Raw genomic sequence first — 22,710 nt, forward strand, 5'->3', positions numbered from 1 at the left:
CCAAGGGAATTCAGAATTGCTATACGAACTTTTCTTTTGTAAAAGGATAGGCGGTATTATAAATATCTCGAATACTTATCGTCGTAGAATGTTTCTATATTCGCTTGTGGTATTAATTACATCGTTTCAAAAGAGATCGGAAAATAATTTGGTACAGATTTCAGCTTATTGAATCTGGGTTATTGCCCCCGGAAAATCGAAAAGTCACTTGTCAACTGATGAAAAATGTGTTTCTCTGTTTTTTTTTTGCTGTCCCGACTTATTGATAACGATTTTACATATTTAAATAACAATAAATCAATCATTTGAGTGTTGTTTTGTTTTAGAATAAAACGGTTGCATGTATAGTCCCAACTAGATCACCTAAATAAAAAAGTCATAACAAAAAAAAAAGACTCTCACGAAAGAAATAGAAAAAGGGGTTCTTTCTTACCTTAGCCTTGGCCTGTTCAATAAGTAAGTTCCTAAGTTTCTCCTGCTGTGCACTTTCTTCAGCCGCCTTCATGTTCTGTGAGTAATGTGCTCGCAGATAGTCAATATTAAACTTAATCTCTTGAAGGAAAGCGATCGCTTCTTCCTTAGACATCTGTGAATTTAAATGAGAAAAGTTAAGAGTGGATTGCCTAATCTATCGGAATCAATTGTAAGTGGAGCGTTCTAGTTTCCAAAGTTCTCTGTGTCAAATCTTCCGTCGTTAAGGTTTTAGGAGTTAGGTTCTATCTTGTGGAAATTAGATTATTTTGTAGGCTTCAAACTCAAAATTCCTATTTGCTAAGTTGCTCAAATTTTCGGAAAGGAAGTTAGTCAAAAACTTGTTTTGTTAAGTAGTAGTAGAGTATTACTAATTACTTTCTGCATAATACACCGTTTACTCGAATTTTGATTAGGTGAACATACCATCCCCTCTTGAAGGAAAGTTTCAACTGCAGTTGTCACTCCTCGCTCGTCACCTGTCCAGAAGACGTACTCTGCCATATCCAAAGGAGAATACTGAACACCACTGTATGCTGCGTAATGGTCCATCTGCACGATCAAGAGCGATTTATTTTCAATCAGTTTTATTTTAGAACTTGGTTAACCTAACATCCGACTAGATAAGCGCCGGCGTCAGGTTTGATTACACTTGCAAATCTAGTTAGGTTTAAAATTCATCAGCCCCTCCTTACATGTCTTCATCATTTGAAATTGGTGTGATAAGAAATAAACAGTACAACATAAATGGTGGATGGAACTACCGTTTTTGGCTTACCTTTACCATCATGTGTTTATTACGCTCAAGTTTGACTAAAGACATGTAAATAAAACTGGTAGTTACCAGTATCTGAACGAAGAAAAGGCTGTATAGAAGTCGTAAACGTTCAACATAAGACCAGTTGACCCGCAGATACAAGAGTAAATAAAAAACAAAGTGGGTCACGTGTTTGACCTCATCGTTAATTACAAAACTGAGCTGAGGGAAAATTTGCTCGTTGGAAAATGTTTGAAACTCTCCACGTTTCTCTGGTACGGACATTTTTTTATCCTGTTTGATTTGTCAACGCTCCTTAATTAAACAAAATAAACAAGATTATTTTGTCACAGTTAAACTGTTCTAGGTACTGGCTGGATAATGTCTCCTTGAATATTTAATATTAGATTAAAATTTGTAGAATTGACATTAATTTTAATTTCCTCTAAGAATTTGCGTAATAAGCTAGGCGTTAGGGAGTAATTTGAGATGATTTTTGTCATAATTAGGATAATAAAGATACCGTTATTCAAATGTTTTGTCTTTATCATAATAATATTGGTTAATTTATAAGTAGTAATTTCTCACGTTATTCTTAGTTTCCTTGGTGATGTCAGCGTTGAAGGCTCGTCGCACAGCGGTGTGGCCTGTCGGGTTGTTTGTGGCTTGACCTGGTTGTACTAGGCGCGCGGCACCGTGAAACACCTATGTGGAAACACACGATTAGCGTATAGCTTTGTACTTGTATGGCTTTGTGCTTAGAGGATGTGGGCACTAAATAACTCAATGATGTCGTGAGAGCGTCATCACGAATATGGAGATTCAAAACGGAAGCCCATTTTATTTTGATAATTCTAGGACCTGTTTCACCGCCGCCGCCACATAACTTACCGTTAAATTACTTGACAGATTTTTTCATACAAAGAATGACAATTTTTTCAATTTATCTGCCAGATAGTCTCTAATCAGTGATTATGAAACAGGCGCTGAGTGTAATTATCTTAGTTGACAGGGTATAAATGACAAAGCTGTAAATGAAAACCTGTATTCCCAGTAAAAGCTTTTCGGAATAATCCTAAAAGGCTAGTCAGCTGGATTTATAACGAACTAAAAGGAACACGTCACATCCCTGGAAATGTCAAATGATTTTATTTTCACTATAAATACATTTGGCATTTTCACCTGTCTATCTTCATCCCAGAGTTTCCAATAAACTGGTTCGAAATCGAATTATTCGACGACTTTTAATAAACATTATACTATACTTTAGTGGGCTTGGTATTTAATGGGTCGCCAATAAAACATTTATCGCTTCATCAATACACAAGCAAGTGGTTCATAAAGTTAAATAACAAAAGACGCCGTTGCAGGAACACAGCTCCGTCAGCAGAAACAAAAGAAATACGAGTAGGTATCTCGTATATCTTCCGTGAAAATACAAAGAGAAATAGGTCGATACCTCTGTGGAGAAAACTTTTGTCTATTTTTCTTTTACTATTTATGTAGTCTCATAAATAAGGTACTTATTTAAGACGAATGAAATGACTTCGATTGTAATCTTATCGTTCGTTATTCTGTGATTTATGTTGTTTAATTTTAGAGAGTAAAATCTGACGCCATTTTGAATCTTTCACGACTCGTGTACATTATTAATTTCCTTTCCATATTTGTTGTTGTGCAATAAACGATATTCTATTGTTATTCTAGAACGCTCGAACGTCAATTAAATATTATTTTATCTTTACCTTAGTTGTCTGCTCATCAATTGCCGCTGTGGTTGGTACAGTCGCGTCGTGAATGCTTATGTGGCTGCCATCTTGTACTAGGACGCGATGGACGTCCTCGGACGGTACGTCTAACTGTGCTTGAGCGTGGACGCTCGGCTTCTCGCCGTCCACTGCATCAGCTGACGCGTGTTGTTCCAATCGAGATATTAGTTCGCCGTTTGCTTGTACTGCGTCTGTTTTGAAATGTAATATAGTGTTTGGTTTATTATAGATTATAGATTAATAGATTTTCATCTAAATTTGTAAGGGTTTGAAACCTTAGAGCCATCCACAACTTCGAAGTAGTACAGGATGTACACAGGTAATACCTACAGGTAAAAGTTATTGCAGTTCTGTAAAAAAGTTATCGCCCTATGCTGTGTATTGCATTCCCGCAAGACAGTAGGTAAAATATATGATCCTATAAATAAGCAATCCTTCTTATTAGGGAATCACCAAAAAACTACGTCTCAAAACAGACTCGTAAAATCCCAAAAATAAAACACCTACTAGTCTTAATCAAGTCTCCCGATTCGCAATTCTATATCCAATTACAAACAGGGTTCGCACATTTACTTTCAATTCGACATCGCAGCGTTATTTCAAAGGATATCGTTAACAGCCTAACAGTTTGTTTGTAAACGTAGATAAGGGCTATTAGTTGGTAATGCTCAGTTATCCTGTCCCTCTCCGATATTCAGCTTTGTTCGTGATAACGAGGGAGCTTTGCAATTTGTATCGCATTTTCATGTTCTAATGGTATGAAATGAAATAGTGTAGGTACGTAAATAATGTTTGGATACTCTGGGCAGCAATTGTAAGCTGTTGTATCATCTTTCGGAAGATGAAAGAACGAATATGTTAATTATGCTTATGTTACAACGTGCACATACTTGTTGTATGGAAAACTTTTTTATCTTCTCATAATCGACTGGCATTTTATCTTAGCTCTGCACGAATCGCTATCAAAGAGTTAAATGTGCTATCTAATAATATAATATACCTCATCATCCCGAGCATTCAATGCCTTGTTTTATACTTAATTTTATCATAATTACATCTGCCTTATATGTGTATTTATTTATTAAAGCATAACATTATCTTATAACGATCTTGATATAATACTATGTATCCATGTATGTACACGGTTTCGTATTAAATGTTCCCTCTAAAGAACTCTCTAGGGAATCAAACTGCTTGAACACCGACATACTGAGAGGAGTTACTCAATTAATAATTCTGCCGTCTGACATAAGCGGGGGTAATCTGCATACACGTTATACCAGTTATGTCATTACCTAAATACTTAGTGTTTTAGAATGCTAGTTTAATACAAAATACAGCCAACCAAGTTTTGTCGTCAGGGAATATTAGTCTCTGCTCGGAATACAAGAAAAATAAAACATTTAATTAAAAAAATGTTTTGTTTAATTATTTTATTTCTGCAAGCTTTTGAAATCCGAGTATTGCCGTGATAGAAGCAAGTGGACGTTTAAAATTCGAATTCGTTTCTGACAACTGAATAGCTATAAAATACCTTACGTTGCTAACAACATGTCGTCGGGAGACGGTAGCTGTCGCATACTTCTACTGTTTGCAGTCGACGGCAAACTCGTACGTTTACACTGCGAAGCAGCATATAACTGTCACTACAGAGACGGTACTGTTTGAGTTTACAATAAGCGCAAACTGCTTAAAAAAGGAAGAGTATTTCTATCCCTACTAATATTATAAATGCGAAAGTAACTCTGTCTGTCTGTTACGCTTTTACGTCTAAACCACTGTACTGATTTTAATGAAATTTGGTACAGACATAGAGTTGACCTTGAGAAAGAACTTTTTTTTTCCTCTCCTTCTGTGTCCCACTGCTGGGCAAAGGCCTCCCCCAAATCCTTGCACGACTCTCTATTCTGGGCCGCAGAAAGAACATAGGATAGTTTTTATGCCGTACTTTTGAAGAGTTCTCTTGGAAACGCGATATAACCGACCTCGACGCGGACGAAGCCGCGGGCGAAAAGCTAGTATTTAATACAAATAAAAACGTGTTGTACCTCTTCCATAATTGGGCATATTGGTTACGGTATCACTCAAACATTAAAGCTTATACGATAATTTAGCTGACCTAATACTAAATTGATCGTGAAATACGGTAAGCGATACTTGATTACCGGTTTGCTAAACAGGGTTTAACAATATAAACTTACCCAATCTGTGATACTCCACATGTTCGCTTTTCATTTCGCCATCCTTGCCTGATTCAGCTGTGAACAATAAATATCTATAAGTTTTATTTTCAATGATTAAATACGATTGAATTTGAAACGCAAACTTTATTTACACTATATTAACTTTTCTTCTGAGTATCGATATTTGTAATATCTATTGACGTTGGAAATCTAACCCAATAGATTCGATTCCATCTTCACTATTATTAAAGAAAATACATATGAAAAACCAAAGAATCAATTTAAATTATGTACCTAAATATTTTCCTACTAAATACTATCAGTTCTAAAAATAAAGTTGATAATACAGACACATACTAATACAGAAATTATTCACTTTAACCAGTACACGTATGTTGGAAAAATAACAAAATCAACTGTTGATATGCTATAAAACCGTTTATAAACTTTCCAACAGTTATTTGCTTGCCTTCCAATAAAATTTGGCAATCCGGCCCGCACCCGTGTCACCCCTTATCAGTTCATCCTGCTAAAACACTTTGACCGGTGTACTCGACAGCTGATAGCAACTTTAAAGGGATCATTCTAGATTCATTGTCTGTGCTGAAAGGCGATTAATAACTTGCTTCGATTTTAATTAAGCGTGCAACGATGTCCCATTCAAGTTCAATTATTTATTTGACAACTATAGTAGAAACGGAATTCTACTAGAACTGAATGGATTTCTTCTTAAGGTGTAAATTTCTCAATTTGGCAAAAGATCTTTGCGGTTACGGCAAAAATCTCTAGCTCAAAAGTTGGCAAATTAAAATCTAAGCACCATTTCTGTACTTAATCAAATGACCAAAATGTTTTGTAAATTATCAATTCATTGAGTAGCAAAACAATGTTTCGATAATTGAAACTCGTTATCAAACCATTGTAATATGAATGAATTGAAGACAAAACAAGCAGCTGTCCAACATATTTACATTTAGTCATTAACTCGGCCAATGGTAGCTACAAAGCATTCAAACTCAATGTATTAAGTTATCGTTTCAATCAGTTATCGTAACTTTATTATTTAATAATAGCTAACCTCCTTTTAGAGTAACGGTATTGCAGTTGTGGAAGCGTGATAGAGCACAATGTTTGTAGAGCGGCATCTCTATTCAACAACTGCAAAATTTCTGTAGGACGTAGTGATAGGCCCTCTCATTCATTGAATTACAGGCCGACACGTGTAACTTGTACACAGACTGCACGTGTTCAGATAACAAATACGGAGATTATGTCATTCAGTGTTGATTATTCAGTAACTTAATTTCAATTGTTTTTTCAAATCCTTGTTTACTGTTTCCAATTTTTTTTGTTTGATTTCCTTTCATGAAGGGACTTTTTTTACTCCCGCACAAAGGCATTTAATCCTTGTATCGTGAGGGGTTTCACAAGCATTCAAATCACATGCACAAAGACACCCAGACTCAGGACAAGCATTCGTGGATCACACAAATGCTTGTCCCACGAAAGGATCCACCCGTGCAGTTTGCAAACACATTTGATATATCAGTTTAACTTCGCGTATTTATCGAGAGTTTCGAACCCAACCGAAGTCGTTAATCCTGAGCTGAGAGATAAATTATTTAATTTCAAGATTCAATTAATTCATCGGCAGACTACAGCTAGACATAGACTTTTTTTATAAATATTAAGTTTATGATTGGATATCGTAACATATGTTTAACCTTTCGAATCTGGTTTTCAAACATAGTAAATCAAGATGAATCAAATATTTCATACATCGAGTAAACAATAGCCCTGCCATGTCAGCTCGTTTTAAATCTAGACGTGCAAAGGTCAATGCGGTTCGCCCTACAACCTTTATGAATATTTAGAACAAGTGGTTTTCCACAAACTTCTATAAATACTTTTTCTATAAATAAATAAACAATTGGTATCGAACAATTGATGAATATTTAAAAGGGAGATTTTAATACTTTGTTTTGTGCAGTCTAATGGACACAAAAAAGGATTTTTAAAACAAGAGTAGATAATTAAGGTAATACATTAGGGATGAACTAAAATAATACCACATATTTCTTCTGTTTCTTTAGACGTTAGTATTATTTTGAAGAATTTTTTCAAGATACATTACCTGCAACAGTCCTTACATTTTTTGTTGGTTATCATATTATGGTTACCTACTGCTTTGCCCCAAAAACTCCAAATTTTCAATAACTTATCCTCAATATAAAAATAAACTTTATATATACAAAAAAGTAATACGTAACTACGTCAACTCATCAATTACTTCGAACATAACTTCAAGCGATAAAACAATACCGTGCTTACATACTAAACTCGCCCACATTTGTCATTCGAGAACACGCAAACACTTTTGTACGTTTTTCCTACGTTCCTTTAGAATAAGGAGACATGGTATTATATGACACTATGTTTCAACGACTTAACGTGCTTTTAGTGAGGGCTCGGCCCTTTTATATTATCTTCAAGTACTGTCAAAAGGTCAAGCTTACTCAGCAAAATGACAATAAAATACAGCTCTACAAAAAATACGAACAAATAAATTTGAGTTTAAGGTGTCATGTTATTCGCCAATTAGGAACGAATCGATTTTCAATTGTTTACGTGTGTTTTTGCTATTATTACAGAAGGCACTGTTACAATAGGTCAAGTTATTTTTGTCACGAAACTGGATCGAGTCTTTCGTTATTTCGAATTGTTTGGAACTTGAGTTGGTCTATAAATAAAGTGTTTATTATCGTTGTATAGATTTTAGATTAGATTTCATTCACGAATGTTCGAAAGGTTATGTAACGTGGCTCTAGAGTAGTTAGTTTGCTACCAACAGGTTGAGTTTCTATTTCAAGTGAGTTTCTTTTGATATTTTTTTTTTCTATACCCTTGGTGTGTGTAGTGTCTGTACAGAACCTATTTTCGTAATTGGCACTAGTTATTTTCTAACTTAAATTTAATAATTTCGTTACCCTTCAGTTTGTAACCTAATCATTATGAACTAACCCTTTTTAGGCATCTAGTACAGTGTAATTAAATTTAATAAGCAATACATTTTCATTATATGTCGCTCAGTACTGTAAAAACTGTTTGTCTAATGTGTTATTTGGCTTAACGTATAATGAAAATTAACGTGCGGTAGCGGTAGGCTACCGAGTAGCGGTAGTATATGATCCCGCGGGTGTCGTCATGGATAACTCAGGTTTAAATCAAGAACTATAGCGGATATTGCTACCTTAGAATACATTCTTTAGGTAAGAGTAAATTATTCGGTAGAAACTCGTGGAGTCAAAAGCCAGAACTTTTCTCTAGATATTTAGCTCTTACTTGCACTTAGTAAAACTTTAACTATACTACTATTAACTTTGTTCAAAACAATGTTCTATTTGTATTTTTCTACCTAAACTTGGGAAAAGTTTTCGTTTTCCAACGAAACTCTTTCCTAACGCGCTCAAAAATACCTGCACTACATTACGCATTTTCCTTTAGGATAATACTTTATAATGTTCTGACGTTGGTTTTTAAATAAAATAAAAAAGATGTGTTAACAAAAAATACATAAAATTTAAATTCCTCAACGCATTTTAGATACAGCTAAAGCGATTGTAACTTGAAAATCGCTTAAATGATTAGGGAGAAGGAATTCAAGAGGGGTATGCGTAGCATGAATGAGGTATTTCAAATTACACGCTAGGCATCACACACACTCCTATCCCGAATAAATCTTTTATATTAGCCGTAAAATCGAGCAGAACATTCGTTACTTCAATGGGTTACAAGATTACACCAAGCGAAACAAAAGATCGCGTGCCTTTGAATATATTGGCTGTATTATAAGCTTTTCTTTAATTTGTTTATCCAAAAGGTAAGTAAGATAGACTTTTTGTCTCGTTAATTGGAATTTATTATCTTTACGCAATTTAAAATTTCAGTGAATATGCTGTTTTTTGCTTTTGGCATACACCTTTAGTAGTAGGTAACTATTTTAGTTGATAGATGTTACATATGTATATTATTAGGTGTATATTTTATGACTCTCCTAAAACAGATGAATAGAGCCCATTAAATTTTCTAGATTTATTGAAATAAAGGCTCAATAAAAGTTGAAGTATGTTGAAAATAAAATGCATACTACATAAACATTAACCATCAGAGTTTCAATCATTATAACTCTTCGGCTTTTTGTTAAGAATATTCCAAAAAATGTTGATTCCTTTGCGCTAGAAGGCTTATTGAATGTCTCTATAATTGTTTAATTGATTAATCGGCAATTCGATTACTTTAGAGCTCTATTTATGCAGGAGGAAGACGCATCTTTGCTTACCCTTATAGATACTCACCAAACAAAATATACCGCATTGTATATTCTTCACGTCACGCTTCAGCAAGAATTCCAACCGGTGAGAAGTAAAGTGAACTTTATTCCACCTTATTTTAAAACTAGGTCAAAAGTTCCTTGCATAGGTGAAAGCCTTTCTACATAGAGCTATACTTGAATACTTTGTACATGAATAATGGTCTCAATAACCCGACAAACTTTCTAACCAATTAGAATTAATCGTATAAAATATGTAAACGCACCACAAGGCTAAGATAATTAGTAAATTGTACATGTTATTTTATACAGTGTTTACTAAAAAAGAAAGTCAACGTAGACAATTAATAATATGTAAGCATCTTAATACATAAAAGGTATTTCATTAAAAGATATGGTGGAAAGAAATAACTTTCATATTTCATATATGAATAATGGCATATAATTTATAGCAATTTTTATAGAAACTTTTTCGTAGGAAATAATTCTTTTAGAAAGTATAAATATAAATGAAAATCCGGCTCAATAAATATTTACAAAAGTAAATCGGATTGAAGATTCAATGATCTCGAAAAGGGTATAAAAGCGAGATTAAAGGCACGTGATTCAAACACATGAAACTTGATAAACACACGTAAATAAACTAATTACGTTCACATAACACATAATTATATTTAGAAGATTAATTATATGCTTGTTAATTCGTGTTCTAGGCTTCCTTGTAGGCGTTCTTAGTAAATCATGTTTATTTATTAGGTTGGCTAATTGAGTCTTTCAACACACGAGGCTATTACTTCTTGAAGTAAAATTATTGTAGGCAGACTGCAGGGTGTCGGGTTGCCTAACTCTACTTTTCGAAACAGTGAAATGGATATGAAAGCTCTCGGTAAAAGTCAAGGTCTATTTCCGATATTTTTACCATGCTCTTTTATTTCGTTAGTTTCGTGTCACTCGGAAAAGAATTGCAAACACAAAATTTCTAGGAATTTGAATAGCCCATTTATAGTAAGGAACTAGGTAGGTTTCCTGCAGGGACTCAAGTCTCATGTCTAACGGGAACATTTCGCTGCGTTTCTTAAAAACGATTTTGTATTTCTCCTAATTACACATTTATATAATGATATAGCTCCGCAGAACTTGAACACTTCAAAATTAATTATTATGCAGATTTTATTTGAACAAATTTATTAAATTAATTAAAACATAATTTATGCTACAAAATTCAGTTCACGACAAAAATTGACTTCAATTTACGTGTTATGGATTAAAATTTGAGGTCACGGACAACGCAGACTTTACTTGGATACATAAAACCATGGGATAAAGGTTAAGGTACTTGCCTATCATAACTACCTTTAAGACTAAAATAACTGTTTGGCATCAATGAACCAGATCCCACTGAAAAGGGATATCTTCCATCAGCCCCGCAATTTAACACGGCGCTTTAACCCTTAATTTTACTTGGAAACCAAGATAATAATACTATATTACAATTTTATAATGAATTCTGATAGTGTACTTTAAGTTGTTTTATTTATAACATAGGCTTACTGTAAAAAAAATATTTTTAAGGTCTTAATAGGATTTTATTTCAAGGGTTAATAATTTGTATTTCTAATGCATGGATATAAGTAAACGCAAGTCTTCGTAATATACGCGTAATTGAGTTTAGTATTCTTTGTGGAAACTTATATTAGGTAACTTATATTTTGCAATTAAATCTGCAGATACCTTAATCATTTAGGTAATTAAAGATAAACTAGGCTCGAGACATAATTATCAGAACTGAGTCCCTAAATAAAAATTGAATTAAATAATACTCACCAACTTTGAGTTTTTCAAGTTGTTCCACTGGTAGATCCTGAAACAAATGTAATTATTTAGATAATTTGCTTTAGATGTGTAGATGTAGATGAATTTATTCATAAATTCATCTACATCTACACATCGTAATGTAAACATTGTAGTATTTCATCGTCATATTGATTGTTTGTACAAAGTATACAACTTTATTCTTTTTTCTTTGACTAGACCAAAAGCTTGGTAAATCGATTGGTATTTAAAGTCAGCCATATAATCTTGTTTTTCAAAACTGCTGATGTAGTCTTAGTCACTCTAAATTTAATTAATTAATAATTTATTACATAATTTAATTAATTATCTACTCGTTGAAAACTACTGTTCGTTTTCGAACACCATTTTCTTTAATCCTTTCTCCAAGACAGGAGTACCTCAAGTAATATCCGATCCAAAGATTAAATTACTCATTATTTTTTCAGTTAAAAGTGCAGCTAAAAGTTTGCTTGTTGTATCTTTAGTTCAGTGTAAAGTAAGGCTGATAAAGTTTTAATTAAATAAAGCACTTTGTACAGTGTTGTTCTAAGGTTAAGATTTTAACTTTCAGAATTAAAATCTTGATTATTTTTTATATATTAATCTATACTAATATATAAAGCTGAAGAGTTTGTTTGTTTGAACGCGGTTATCTCAGGAACTACTGGTTCAAATTGAAAAAACCTTTTTGCGTTCAATAGACCATTGATCGAGGAAGGTTTTAAGCTATATAACATCACGCTGCAACTAATAGGAGCGAAGATACAATGGAAAATGTGCCAGTAACGTTGAAAAATATTCACCTTCGAGGGCTTCCGTTCAAAAATTCTATAGAATAATATATAAGAATAATATATAATAAATATTATAGACGAATAAGGTAAAATGGCTGAAATTATTTATTAAGGTATGTTGCTATAACATATTCCTTTATATCAAAATTCTTAGAATGTTCAATATGACAAGGTCGTAACGCAAACATCAAAACAATAATATCTCCAAATTTCCTGTTCCCTTTTGTAATAGGACGCGAAATCTATACGAAGACGTACACAAGTTTTATTACAGACCCTGAAACAAGTTAAGCGGCCTGCACGTTGAGAGATTACAACTTTTCTAGCCTAATATAAGCTCATATTCCAATTGAAATCAACCTTTGGATATTCTCTTTTATTTTACTACGGAAAGGTCGAAATTGCTAACCGTCGTCTATCATGTCATCTACATTTTTTAGAAACATATTTATGGAGTTTCTTGCCGGTTCTTCTCCATAAGAATGACACTTTGGAACCGTGCAACTAGAGTCAGTTTTAAAAGTGCCTGAGAAACGGCCTATTTGAAATAAAAACTTTTTGATTTTGATCTTGTCAGAATAATACTTCTCATACAATGCGTTTTTTAACGTTTTCTACACTTAGAAAATACCTTAACTGCTAGGCTATCCGTGCAGAGGGCGACATGCACGGGGGTGTTTGTCGTCTGTTTATAGGACCCCGACGGGGGGCCACATTTTGTGCAGTGGATGTGGTCCTAGTACCAGGTGGGGAGGCCAACGCTCTCTACACGTCGGCCTCCGAAACGAAGGAAGCCGTCGGCATCTATTAGCGGACGGTGCCCCGCAGTCGGTGCGTGTTGAAATGCTATGCATGCCCGCGCACCTACTAAATGCGGGGACGCTGTACGGCGGTTAAGGTTTAGTCAGTAAGAGTCTGACACTACCCACTTCCTCCCCCGAGGAGGTGGTTGTCCATGAGGATTCCCCCGCCTAACCAAAAAAAAAAAAAAGGCTATCCGTGCAGAAACATAATTCATTTCATTGTTCAAGAATATTTTTGATTTGGTAAGTACCAAGTTATTTAAATATATCTACGTATCTATACATGTTTCAAAATATATCAGAAATAAACATGTAAATTAAAGTTTGTTCACCACTTAGTTTTCTGCTTCGCGAGTTCTTAAACCAATGAATAATGTATTCAATCTAAACTTTTCTTGATAAAACTAATGTAAAATCGTCAGCATTTTTTGGTTGAGCGAACATCAAGTTGATCTTGAAAATATGAAATAATGGAGTTTCAGTTGTTCTATTTTAAGAATCTAATAACAGTAAATTACGACTTTGATAAGTACCTATTCACATTTTGTACTCTATAAATAAAGTAGTATTTCCAGAACAGAACAAAACACAATCAAATTTCAAAGGAATCTATAAACAAAAGAAAGTTTACATTTATTCTCAAGTTATAAATAACACTTGCTATTGGCCCAACAAACAATTTTGTCATTAAATAGTAAATAAAGACAAAATTATCAAAAAAAAAAGAAATACAAAAATTGTTTATTCTTTAACATAACCTTTTACATTCAGTCTTACATAGAGCCCTCCTTCTAAGTAAGCATATACCTGTGTTAGGAGAATTATGTTTTGTTACAGGCAAAAGAGGCAAAAATTACGAAAAAACAATATCTTTGTTCGTATTTCATTAACGAGTGCCAAGGACGGTGTCCAAGCAACATGTGTCCACAATCTGAATCAAGGTTAAGTAACAATACGACCTACAAAACTATTCTAGTTCCGTATGTTTGCTTAATATATTACTTACGTATCTAGGTTGTTCATCGGTTTGTTCCATGTTTACTAAATATATTAATTGACTGTAATTCAGTCATCGGACGTCACTGTCATTATACCTGTGTGTAGTAATAAGGTATAGCTTTACATCTTAAGTTGAGTATCATCAATATAATAAGACCATCTTGTCCCACTGCTGGGCAAAGGCCTCGTTCCTCCGTTCTGGTTTTCTCTAAAGAAAATGTGTCTTTCAGATAAACGTCAAGCACCTCACGCACCGTCCGAGCCTACCAAGTGGTTTTCTATAGTTCCATTCTAATGTTATCTTCGCTTAAGTGTCAGCTGAGATTGCTTCGAAACTTTATAATCCAAGGTGTAGTATCATTTCTTTAATTTGGCGCTTTGACGAACACATTATAACTCATTTTCATTTTTAGTCATATACTAACAAAATATGAACCATTTATGTTATTTATATAACGTAATTGCAATAAATCCTATGAAATTAGTTTCTGATGAGTTCTGATGTGTCATTACTTTGCACTCATCACAAAAAAGTCTAATATGAACATGATTCCATATTCCTAGACAACCATGACAGAACCATAAAACAGCGATCTTATTGAGATTTATATCAGATATAACTACTAAATAATTCTTAGTCTCAACACGTTTTTCTAGAACAATATTCATCATTACATATATTATTCAGAGCTTTTATATTCACAAAGACCTTTCTCTTACTATCTCAGAGATATACAGCCTTATTTAATACATAAGCACATACCCCATAAATCCTTGTAACTTAATGTCTGGTAATTGCGGAATAATGTTTATTGCTTTTATGGTATAAATTCTATATCATAATCGGCGATAAATATTGTTGACGTCATCAATTAAGGGGACTTACTGTTGCTAAGCGTAATTGCCTGATCTAAGTAGTTAAGCAATACCAGGTAATGCTTTATGAGCTAAATTCATATAATAATGTTATTTCAGAAATAGTTTGATAATTGGTTTGATTATTCTCATTTTATCTTTGACACGTGTCCAAAGAGTGACATGGACGGCAAATATATATCTACTGACATTCAAGGTGGTACAATTTGCAAAATATTTTTCCCCTTATTGATTAACCCGTTACAGTCCACAGCTGAACGTAGGACTAACCTAACGCATGCCTATGTTTTCACCATAATTATACTATCTAAAAGAGATGTATATCATGCTACTGAAGTAAATAATTGAGAAAGACAATATTTAACACCAAAATATCCCTCGTAAAAGTACCTAATGTAATCGTATTTGCATATTGCCCCAAACTCTGCCTTGAATACCAAATCTCTCTGCTATTTATAAAAAAGCTATCCCCCGGTCATTACTCGAAGGTCTTTGGTAAGTATTTGTCATTTACAATGAGCACCTAACTTGTTATTCATGTTTTAGACACTTCATAACTTTCGGAATCTTTGAAGATACAATAGAAAAACAAAATTCATGCGTGCAATGAATTTTCATAAGCAAGGGCAGTTTGCATGTAAATATGACTTTAAAAAGGTAAAATAGTCAATGTCAGTGTGATAACAACATTTCTTTGTAAAACATCCGCCATAATGTCGTAAAAACGATATATTTATTGATGAAAAATAAATTATACTATATTACGTTAAAAGGAGCACGAGAAAATCAGATCCATAACTTGGAACTGTTACTTTTTACGTTACGGTATAACAAAGGGTGTAGTATCTAAAATAAAAGAAAATGAAGTCCTAAACTCGATATATTTTCAAAGCTCAGACCTAATATTACAAATGTAGCCAAAGATAATGTATAGCTAAATCTGACGGAGAAAGGCGCGGTAAATCCTTTGAAATAAGACCTCTAGCTTATTTCAGTCTACGCGTCTCGTTAGGTCTTGTATAGAATCGAGTTCAACTATATTGCGTTTCACATTTGTTTTTAAATATGAAATAAGTGATCAGTCCTGACCAATTTCATCCAACATTTTAACGTGCCTTTCAAAATACTTAAACTGTGATATTAATATTCGAAAAGTCCTTGCGATTAAATATGGAATCATGGAATCAATAAATCTGGTGCAGTTATTTTTAAATGTATTAACAGGCATGTCCAAGAAGGATGCATAGCATAATGACACCCTTAGCTATATCGGAGTCAAGTGTAATGCTGGGACAAACAGATACTGTAGATCGCTACTTGCCTAAGTGTCGCTTTTGCATTATGTTTTTGAACTCCAATTCAACTTAATCTTATTTGTATCGATTCTGATACATTAGACCTTGTTACAACAAAATTAAGGGAATTATGTTAATCTGTTGTGTAAAACACGACTCTGTGGGAGCTTAAGGTATTAGATTAAGACACGAAAGGTTTCCATTAAGAGAGTCACATTTAAATCTTGTATTTTAAGAGCTTAGCATTAATTGAATGTTTTTCAAAGTAATGATCAATACTTTATTCGTTTACTTTAAATCGACCTTATAATTCAACCGTTTTAAATTTCAATGAGCTGCGATCTATTTCGGTTAATTTATGGGTGAGTTAAAAAGCAAATTCTTGTAGCCCCGCTTTTAAACAAATGATAATCATTTAATATTGTAACATTTATTTTACTAAGTACTTAATTGGTGAAAGACTAGCACTTAAAAGCCTATAAAAAATGTTCGGAAAAACCTTTTGTTGAATTATTTTGTCTGATTTCTAACTTTACTTAGAAATTTCAATAATGTAGAGTTCTTAAAAACTGTTTGTGTGTCTGCCTGGAGATAAGTGGACGAGTTCCTTAGTTATTTTAAGTGGAAGAAAATACTCAAGAGACTTGTATTTTTAATTAAAAAAATATAAATAAGGAAGCTAATTAAAATTCTGATATTAAATTTGATGTATATTGTTAAGCCTAGGTTTTTTATATATTGCAAGAACTACTTCCAGTCTCTATAAATGTAATCTTTGTGGAGACACGAGAGTATAGTAATGATAGTCTAGTAGTATGGCCCCGGGACTGCCATGTCCTGACCAATTCCTTTTCGAATTCATAAGCTTCTCTTTACTAAGTAACTATCATGTTCTAAAAATGTTGAAGTAAAATATTGTGAGGAACCCAGCACCCCTGAGTATTGTTCAAGTGATTTTAAAATCACATCAGAAGCCTACGGATTAAAAAAAATTACAACAGGTTACCTATCAATCAAACGGAAAATAAAAGAATCTTTAAAACTTTCCATTTTACTAAAATGCATGAGAAGAACATTATTATTTCTAACGAGAATCTTCTCACGTTTCCTAGGGGTTTAACCGAGTTTCGGATTTTACACAACAAAATGCTAAGCCTTATATTAATTAAACCATGAGTTTTAGCAAAGTCTGTGGTTTCGGGATCAAATATCATTAAACTTGAAATTGCGAGCTATTTTAGGAAAAACGTGACTAGAATAAAATCTAAGTACTTGTTACCAAGAAATGTTTTAAGATTGTAAACAACTTGAAAATTGATGGTATTAGTCAAAGCTAGTTAAAATCTGTTAAATACACTACAAGGGAAAAAGTAAAATTTTCCATTATTTTACTAATTTCTTAATTTTAATAAATATGTATGAACAGGTTGATTTAAATTTTGTTTCTGAATCGCAAACCAAACACTAATTGGAATCTGTTGAATTTCAGACAGGGGTCAAATTATCTTATGGAGGTTAATTAAAATAAACATTTATGGAGAAATAAATTTGTATGAAATTGGAAAAAAATCTTTGTTTTTATTCTACTACGTAATTTTGTGAAAGACCTAGGTAAGCAGGTGGGATGCATAGGACTTCTTTGTGTAGTACTGAACGTTTATTGCCACGTGTAAATGTAATATTGTAGCAATGATATAAACATAGGTACTTACATACACAGGCAATTTTCTCTCACATTTACAAAAATATTACACAAATAGTTGGCGTTTCCGTGGTCTAAAATAGTCATTGGAAAGGGAGACCTTTGCCCTGCAGTGGGACTGGAAATGTAAACTTACTTTAACTTATAAGTACCTAATATATTATGTACTGTTAACGAACCTTATAATGTTATTAACGCCAACAACGGTAGCTGTGATTAGGTCTATTCTTTAATCCCATGAGGATCCCTGTGTTACATTTAATCCGTCAGGTGGTATAAAATTTATAGCTTTTGTTTTATGCCTACCTAAAGCCCAAAGGTCAGTTAATCAATTGTCATAGTACGAGCTCACCTATTTCATATGAGTATAATTATTTAATATAAAAAACCCACGTACAGAATATACATAAACAGTCAAGTACGAGTCAGATTTGCTGCACTTAAGATAGAAAAATAGACATCTATCAAATACATTCGATTAAAAAAAAGTCATCTTTAAAATTCGTACTGACTGATTCATCGCTTACTCGCTATTTCAATTATTCGTTCTTATAGCGTCTACAGAAATACATAATTTATAAAGTTTTTAACAATCTATCTATTAATAGCCCGTCGACAGTCGGAAGGACACAGAGAGAGGCGTCTCAGTAATAACGCTTCATTTTTACCTTAAAAATAATACACAGATATCTACAGGTAACATAGCGCTGGAGAGTTAATAATTTTGTAACTGAAACTCATTTTAAATTTAACATGAGCTGTAAAGCTTTTGAAATAAAATTAAAGTTGTAAAGTGTGGGTGAATATCAAAGTGCTATAAAAGCTGCCTGCACATACATATAATGGGTATGTATTCTAAACATTAATATATTACATGCACACTTAAATTGCTCTCTGAAGTGCTATTAACATTTATCGCACTAAAGATTGCACACAGTTAAAACCTACTTGGTTTGTACGTCCCTATGGACGGTTTCCAATGCATTTGAGAGCACCCGTGTTATATTCACAAGAATACAAATAAAATTCTGTTAGAGATCTCGTTCGGAAATAGATACGACCTTTGTAGGCAAAATGTGAAAGTTCTTTGAGTTTTATTATTTGTTATCTGATTTGTAAAATAATATCTTATTTTGAGATAAAAATACAGACTAAGATATTTATTTGCACTCGCAATATTTTTGTACTTGATCGTTCTTTGAACTTTCAGTTTACGCCTTTTTATTATGGCGGTGTTAAGTTCAATTCGCAACAGGTCATATGTTTATCTTTGTGTACAGATATTTTTTTAACTTACCGATTTCGCATCCAATCCATCATGTCCTGAAACAAAAGAGTAATAGTTTAATCCCCTGCCATTATCAAATAACAAATTGCTTAAAGTCATATATTAAATGGAATAAACCAGTAAATTCAATCGAGTTTCTTGTATTTTACGCCCCTCATTATTTACCTTCATAATCACAAAATATTCAAAGCAGGTTCAGACAAATAGATAGCTGTTTGCTTTTTTGGTAAAATACAAGGGCATACTATAATTTATTATTATAATACTTTCGTGAGGCCGATTCATAATTATTTGTGAACAATTTACTCACGCGTATTTATCGAGAACACCCGACTAGTTGTCTATTCGCGACACTGCGAAAGCTCATTAAGGTCTCCGGTTGGGTCCAAAACTAGTCGGGCAATCTCGATAAATACCTATGAGTAAACTGTTAACGGATACTTTTGTAAAAATATTATTTGAATATACCGTTCAATAACACAGCATTCTTCAGCAAAATATTTCCTATACAAAAAGGATAAACAAAACTCAAACGCCAGGCAAACATATTTTGTGACAGTCGTTATCACTGCTTTTTATTCACGATCTCTTGAGTTCATAACGTGCCTGTTATACGGCACATGTTTTCTCTTTGCGATATTGTTTACGTAATCTATCAAGTCGTTGAGTCTATAATTATGGACTTTGTTTTGATGCGTGCACGTTTTCCAATACAGTGGGCCCGTGAGTCCCATGTTTTCAGTCCACTGCACATTCGCCACGTAAGCTTTGATCGTACACGCGAAACTAACTCTCAAATAGTTTGATTATACACTATTAATTTATTCATGAGATAGCTATTTTTGTATATTTTCAGTTTTGTTTGATCTAGGCGTTTTATGTTTGGGTTATGGGCCTTAAACATGCTTTAGACTTGATAACCAGATGGTTATAATAAATTTTGTGTTTTCTAAAGAAAATGTAGGGACATGTTTATTTTTAGTTCATTTATAAATTAATTTTGTAAACCCTACTAATAACAAAGAAATATAAAGGATTTTTATGCCTGCTGGATTGTCAAGTTCTCATTTAATGTCAAACGAGGTTTACTGTTATTCATATGATTTCCATCAATCACTTATGCCATCTCAGGTACAAACACAAATAATATCGGTACTTTATATATTCCTTTTTACCTATGAAAACTGTATCATGTATTTCGTTTTCGATATGTAGGTACTTAATATTGTATTGAGGCAACCCACGAGTTCCTTTTATGTAGCGTGCTTTACTGCTATATATTCTTATTTTTCCGAGAATTGTAATGGGCCTGTGCTACTTTCACACGACAGTCTATTTATAGCTGTCAGAGATAAATATGATGTAACAAACAAGGCATTAAATTAAAAATAGCAGTTTAAATCAATGACATTAACTGGAAAAAAGGTGCCTGCTGCCAGGAAGAGATTTAACATTCTATTCTGTTTAATGCTATGAAGTTCTACATTGCTAATACGATGTATATAGTGTATTCAAAATATATCTTGCAGTGTCTTAGTTTCTGTTAGAATAGGCCCTAAACAAATTTTGCTCGGGATGCCATTAAATTACGGCATTAAGTAAAAAGTTTAATCGCCGCACTTATTTCGTCGCTCCACATTTTGATGTTTTGTAAACGTTTTGTATCGGCATTCATAGGGCGATGCCTCGTGGCTGTAATCTTCAGCGTGGGCGTTCTTATTATGTTCCACGTCAGTCTGAGTAATCTACTTACTGTGGCGACAACGACGGAATAATATCGCGTGCCCTATGCCCGCGCTAAGAACTAAGAGATTTTATTAGACGACTCTATTTGTAATTGTGTAAGTGTTCTGCCATTTTGTTACGAGTGAGGCTACTGCGAAATTTAATTAAAATAATTAAGTAAGATACCTGAGTGAGAATATTAAGGTGACGTTTTACAGCTCCATAATGGAGTTAAAGGTCAGATGGTTGTATTTCACTATGAATATTAATGAACGGTTAATTGTTAAGCGTAGGTGGTGGAATATGGTGGCAAGTATTAAACTCCGTGCATACGTCGAGAATTTCGTGCGTTGGTGTATATAACTAATTTAAATTGGTTCATACACTCGGAAATTGGTATCACGTCAATGCGCAATTGGTTTATTTGTATGCGCCTTGTTCGAGGAATGAGCAAAGAGCCAGGACAATAGATAACAGAGGTACTCCCTAACAATGCTGGATGACATTTCCACGACGATGGAGATGACTTGACAACAGACTGCTTCATGGATTCGAATACCAATAAATGCATATCTATAGTTAAAAATCGTTTGCAATTTAGTCTGAACCGTAGCAAAAAAATATAGAATTTGCAAGTGTGAAAGTCGCAACAAATACGTTCACTTATTTATTAACATTACAAGAAAAGGATATAGATTTCCTAAAATAAGTCAGATATTTATTCCTCGAAAGTCAGTCAGATATTTACTTAATTATTTTTTTATTTTCTTGTTACCTTATTTTTGTTTTACTCGTACAACCATTTTAAGTGTACAGCTATTAATTGAACATCCGCAACGCCTTTTGTACATACTTTGAATTACATGAAAAGATATGAATATTTCTGAAACGTATGATTTCAGACAAAAAACGCAATGTGAATAAATAATAATAAAAAAATTAACAATCCATCTCCTAAAATAGTTCTGAGAAAATGAAATAAGATTTATAAATAATAAATCAAAACACACAAAATAACAGACCTTCGTTTCCACGAAAATATTTAAATTGTAATTTCATGGTATATTCGATAGACACTTCATATATATTGAAAGTCAATATCAAATCTGAAAAGCTATCATATATGTATGCATGATAATATAATGTAATGAAACGGTAATGAGATCAGAGACACATGTTTCAAAGTCCCATGCACGAAATGTTCTAACCAAATTATACCTCGACTCAATTTTCATTTAAAACAAATTCCAACGTGGCTTGCTAAAAGAAATATCAAGCAAATATGACGATGAATATATAATAATATTACCATAGGTTGGAATAAGTCTTAGTGTTTTCGTATAATACTTCCAAAATTCTCGTACTTTCATTCATCGCTTGCAAAAATTAGCCTTATTTAGCCCATCCACACCTAGTCTGCTGTGATTTAGAAATACAAAATATACAATTAAAGTTGTTAATCCCATTTGAGACACTATTCATCTAAGGTCTGAGAAGGTTTGAGAAGGAAAATTACTACATTCAATCACACTAAATACGAGATTACATGGAGGTTTCATACCACTTTTAGACTTGTCAACTATTATTCCACACTAACTATCCAAGCAACTTTGTTCGAGTGGAAAAGACAGAGAGTAGTAGTTTTAAGACATATCTTTTCAATGAATTTCCTTGCAATTTTAACTGAATGAATAAAACGCTAAATTTTAGTGATGTGCACCCCAATACACACCGCAATTTTGCTGAGTACATCGCGCACAAACGAAGACAAACAGAATTGTAAAAAATATTTTTAGCTTAGGTATCGTTTGAAGGCCACAAAGCAAGTATTTTTTAAAAACACATTCATTGCACAGATTTCACTTCTCTTTATTTGACTTTGCAT

General features: G+C 33.2%; 1 protein-coding gene across 1 annotated transcript in view; it reads right to left on the minus strand.

Moving 5' to 3' along the window:
* The window catches only part of LOC113500552, an 82,634-nt gene that overhangs the window by 5,492 nt on the left and 54,432 nt on the right, over nucleotides 1-22,710 (minus strand). The window contains exons 3-9 of the mRNA XM_026881383.1: nucleotides 19,110-19,135; nucleotides 11,335-11,371; nucleotides 5,199-5,255; nucleotides 2,974-3,188; nucleotides 1,817-1,933; nucleotides 898-1,023; nucleotides 434-586 (exon numbers count right to left, since the gene is read on the minus strand). Coding sequence (XP_026737184.1) covers nucleotides 434-586; nucleotides 898-1,023; nucleotides 1,817-1,933; nucleotides 2,974-3,188; nucleotides 5,199-5,255; nucleotides 11,335-11,371; nucleotides 19,110-19,135 — 731 coding nt within the window. The remainder of the gene's footprint in view (nucleotides 1-433; nucleotides 587-897; nucleotides 1,024-1,816; nucleotides 1,934-2,973; nucleotides 3,189-5,198; nucleotides 5,256-11,334; nucleotides 11,372-19,109; nucleotides 19,136-22,710) is intronic.

This window comes from Trichoplusia ni, chromosome 14 (assembly GCF_003590095.1).
Source record: "Trichoplusia ni isolate ovarian cell line Hi5 chromosome 14, tn1, whole genome shotgun sequence".
Classification (NCBI taxonomy): Eukaryota; Metazoa; Arthropoda; class Insecta; order Lepidoptera; family Noctuidae; genus Trichoplusia; species Trichoplusia ni.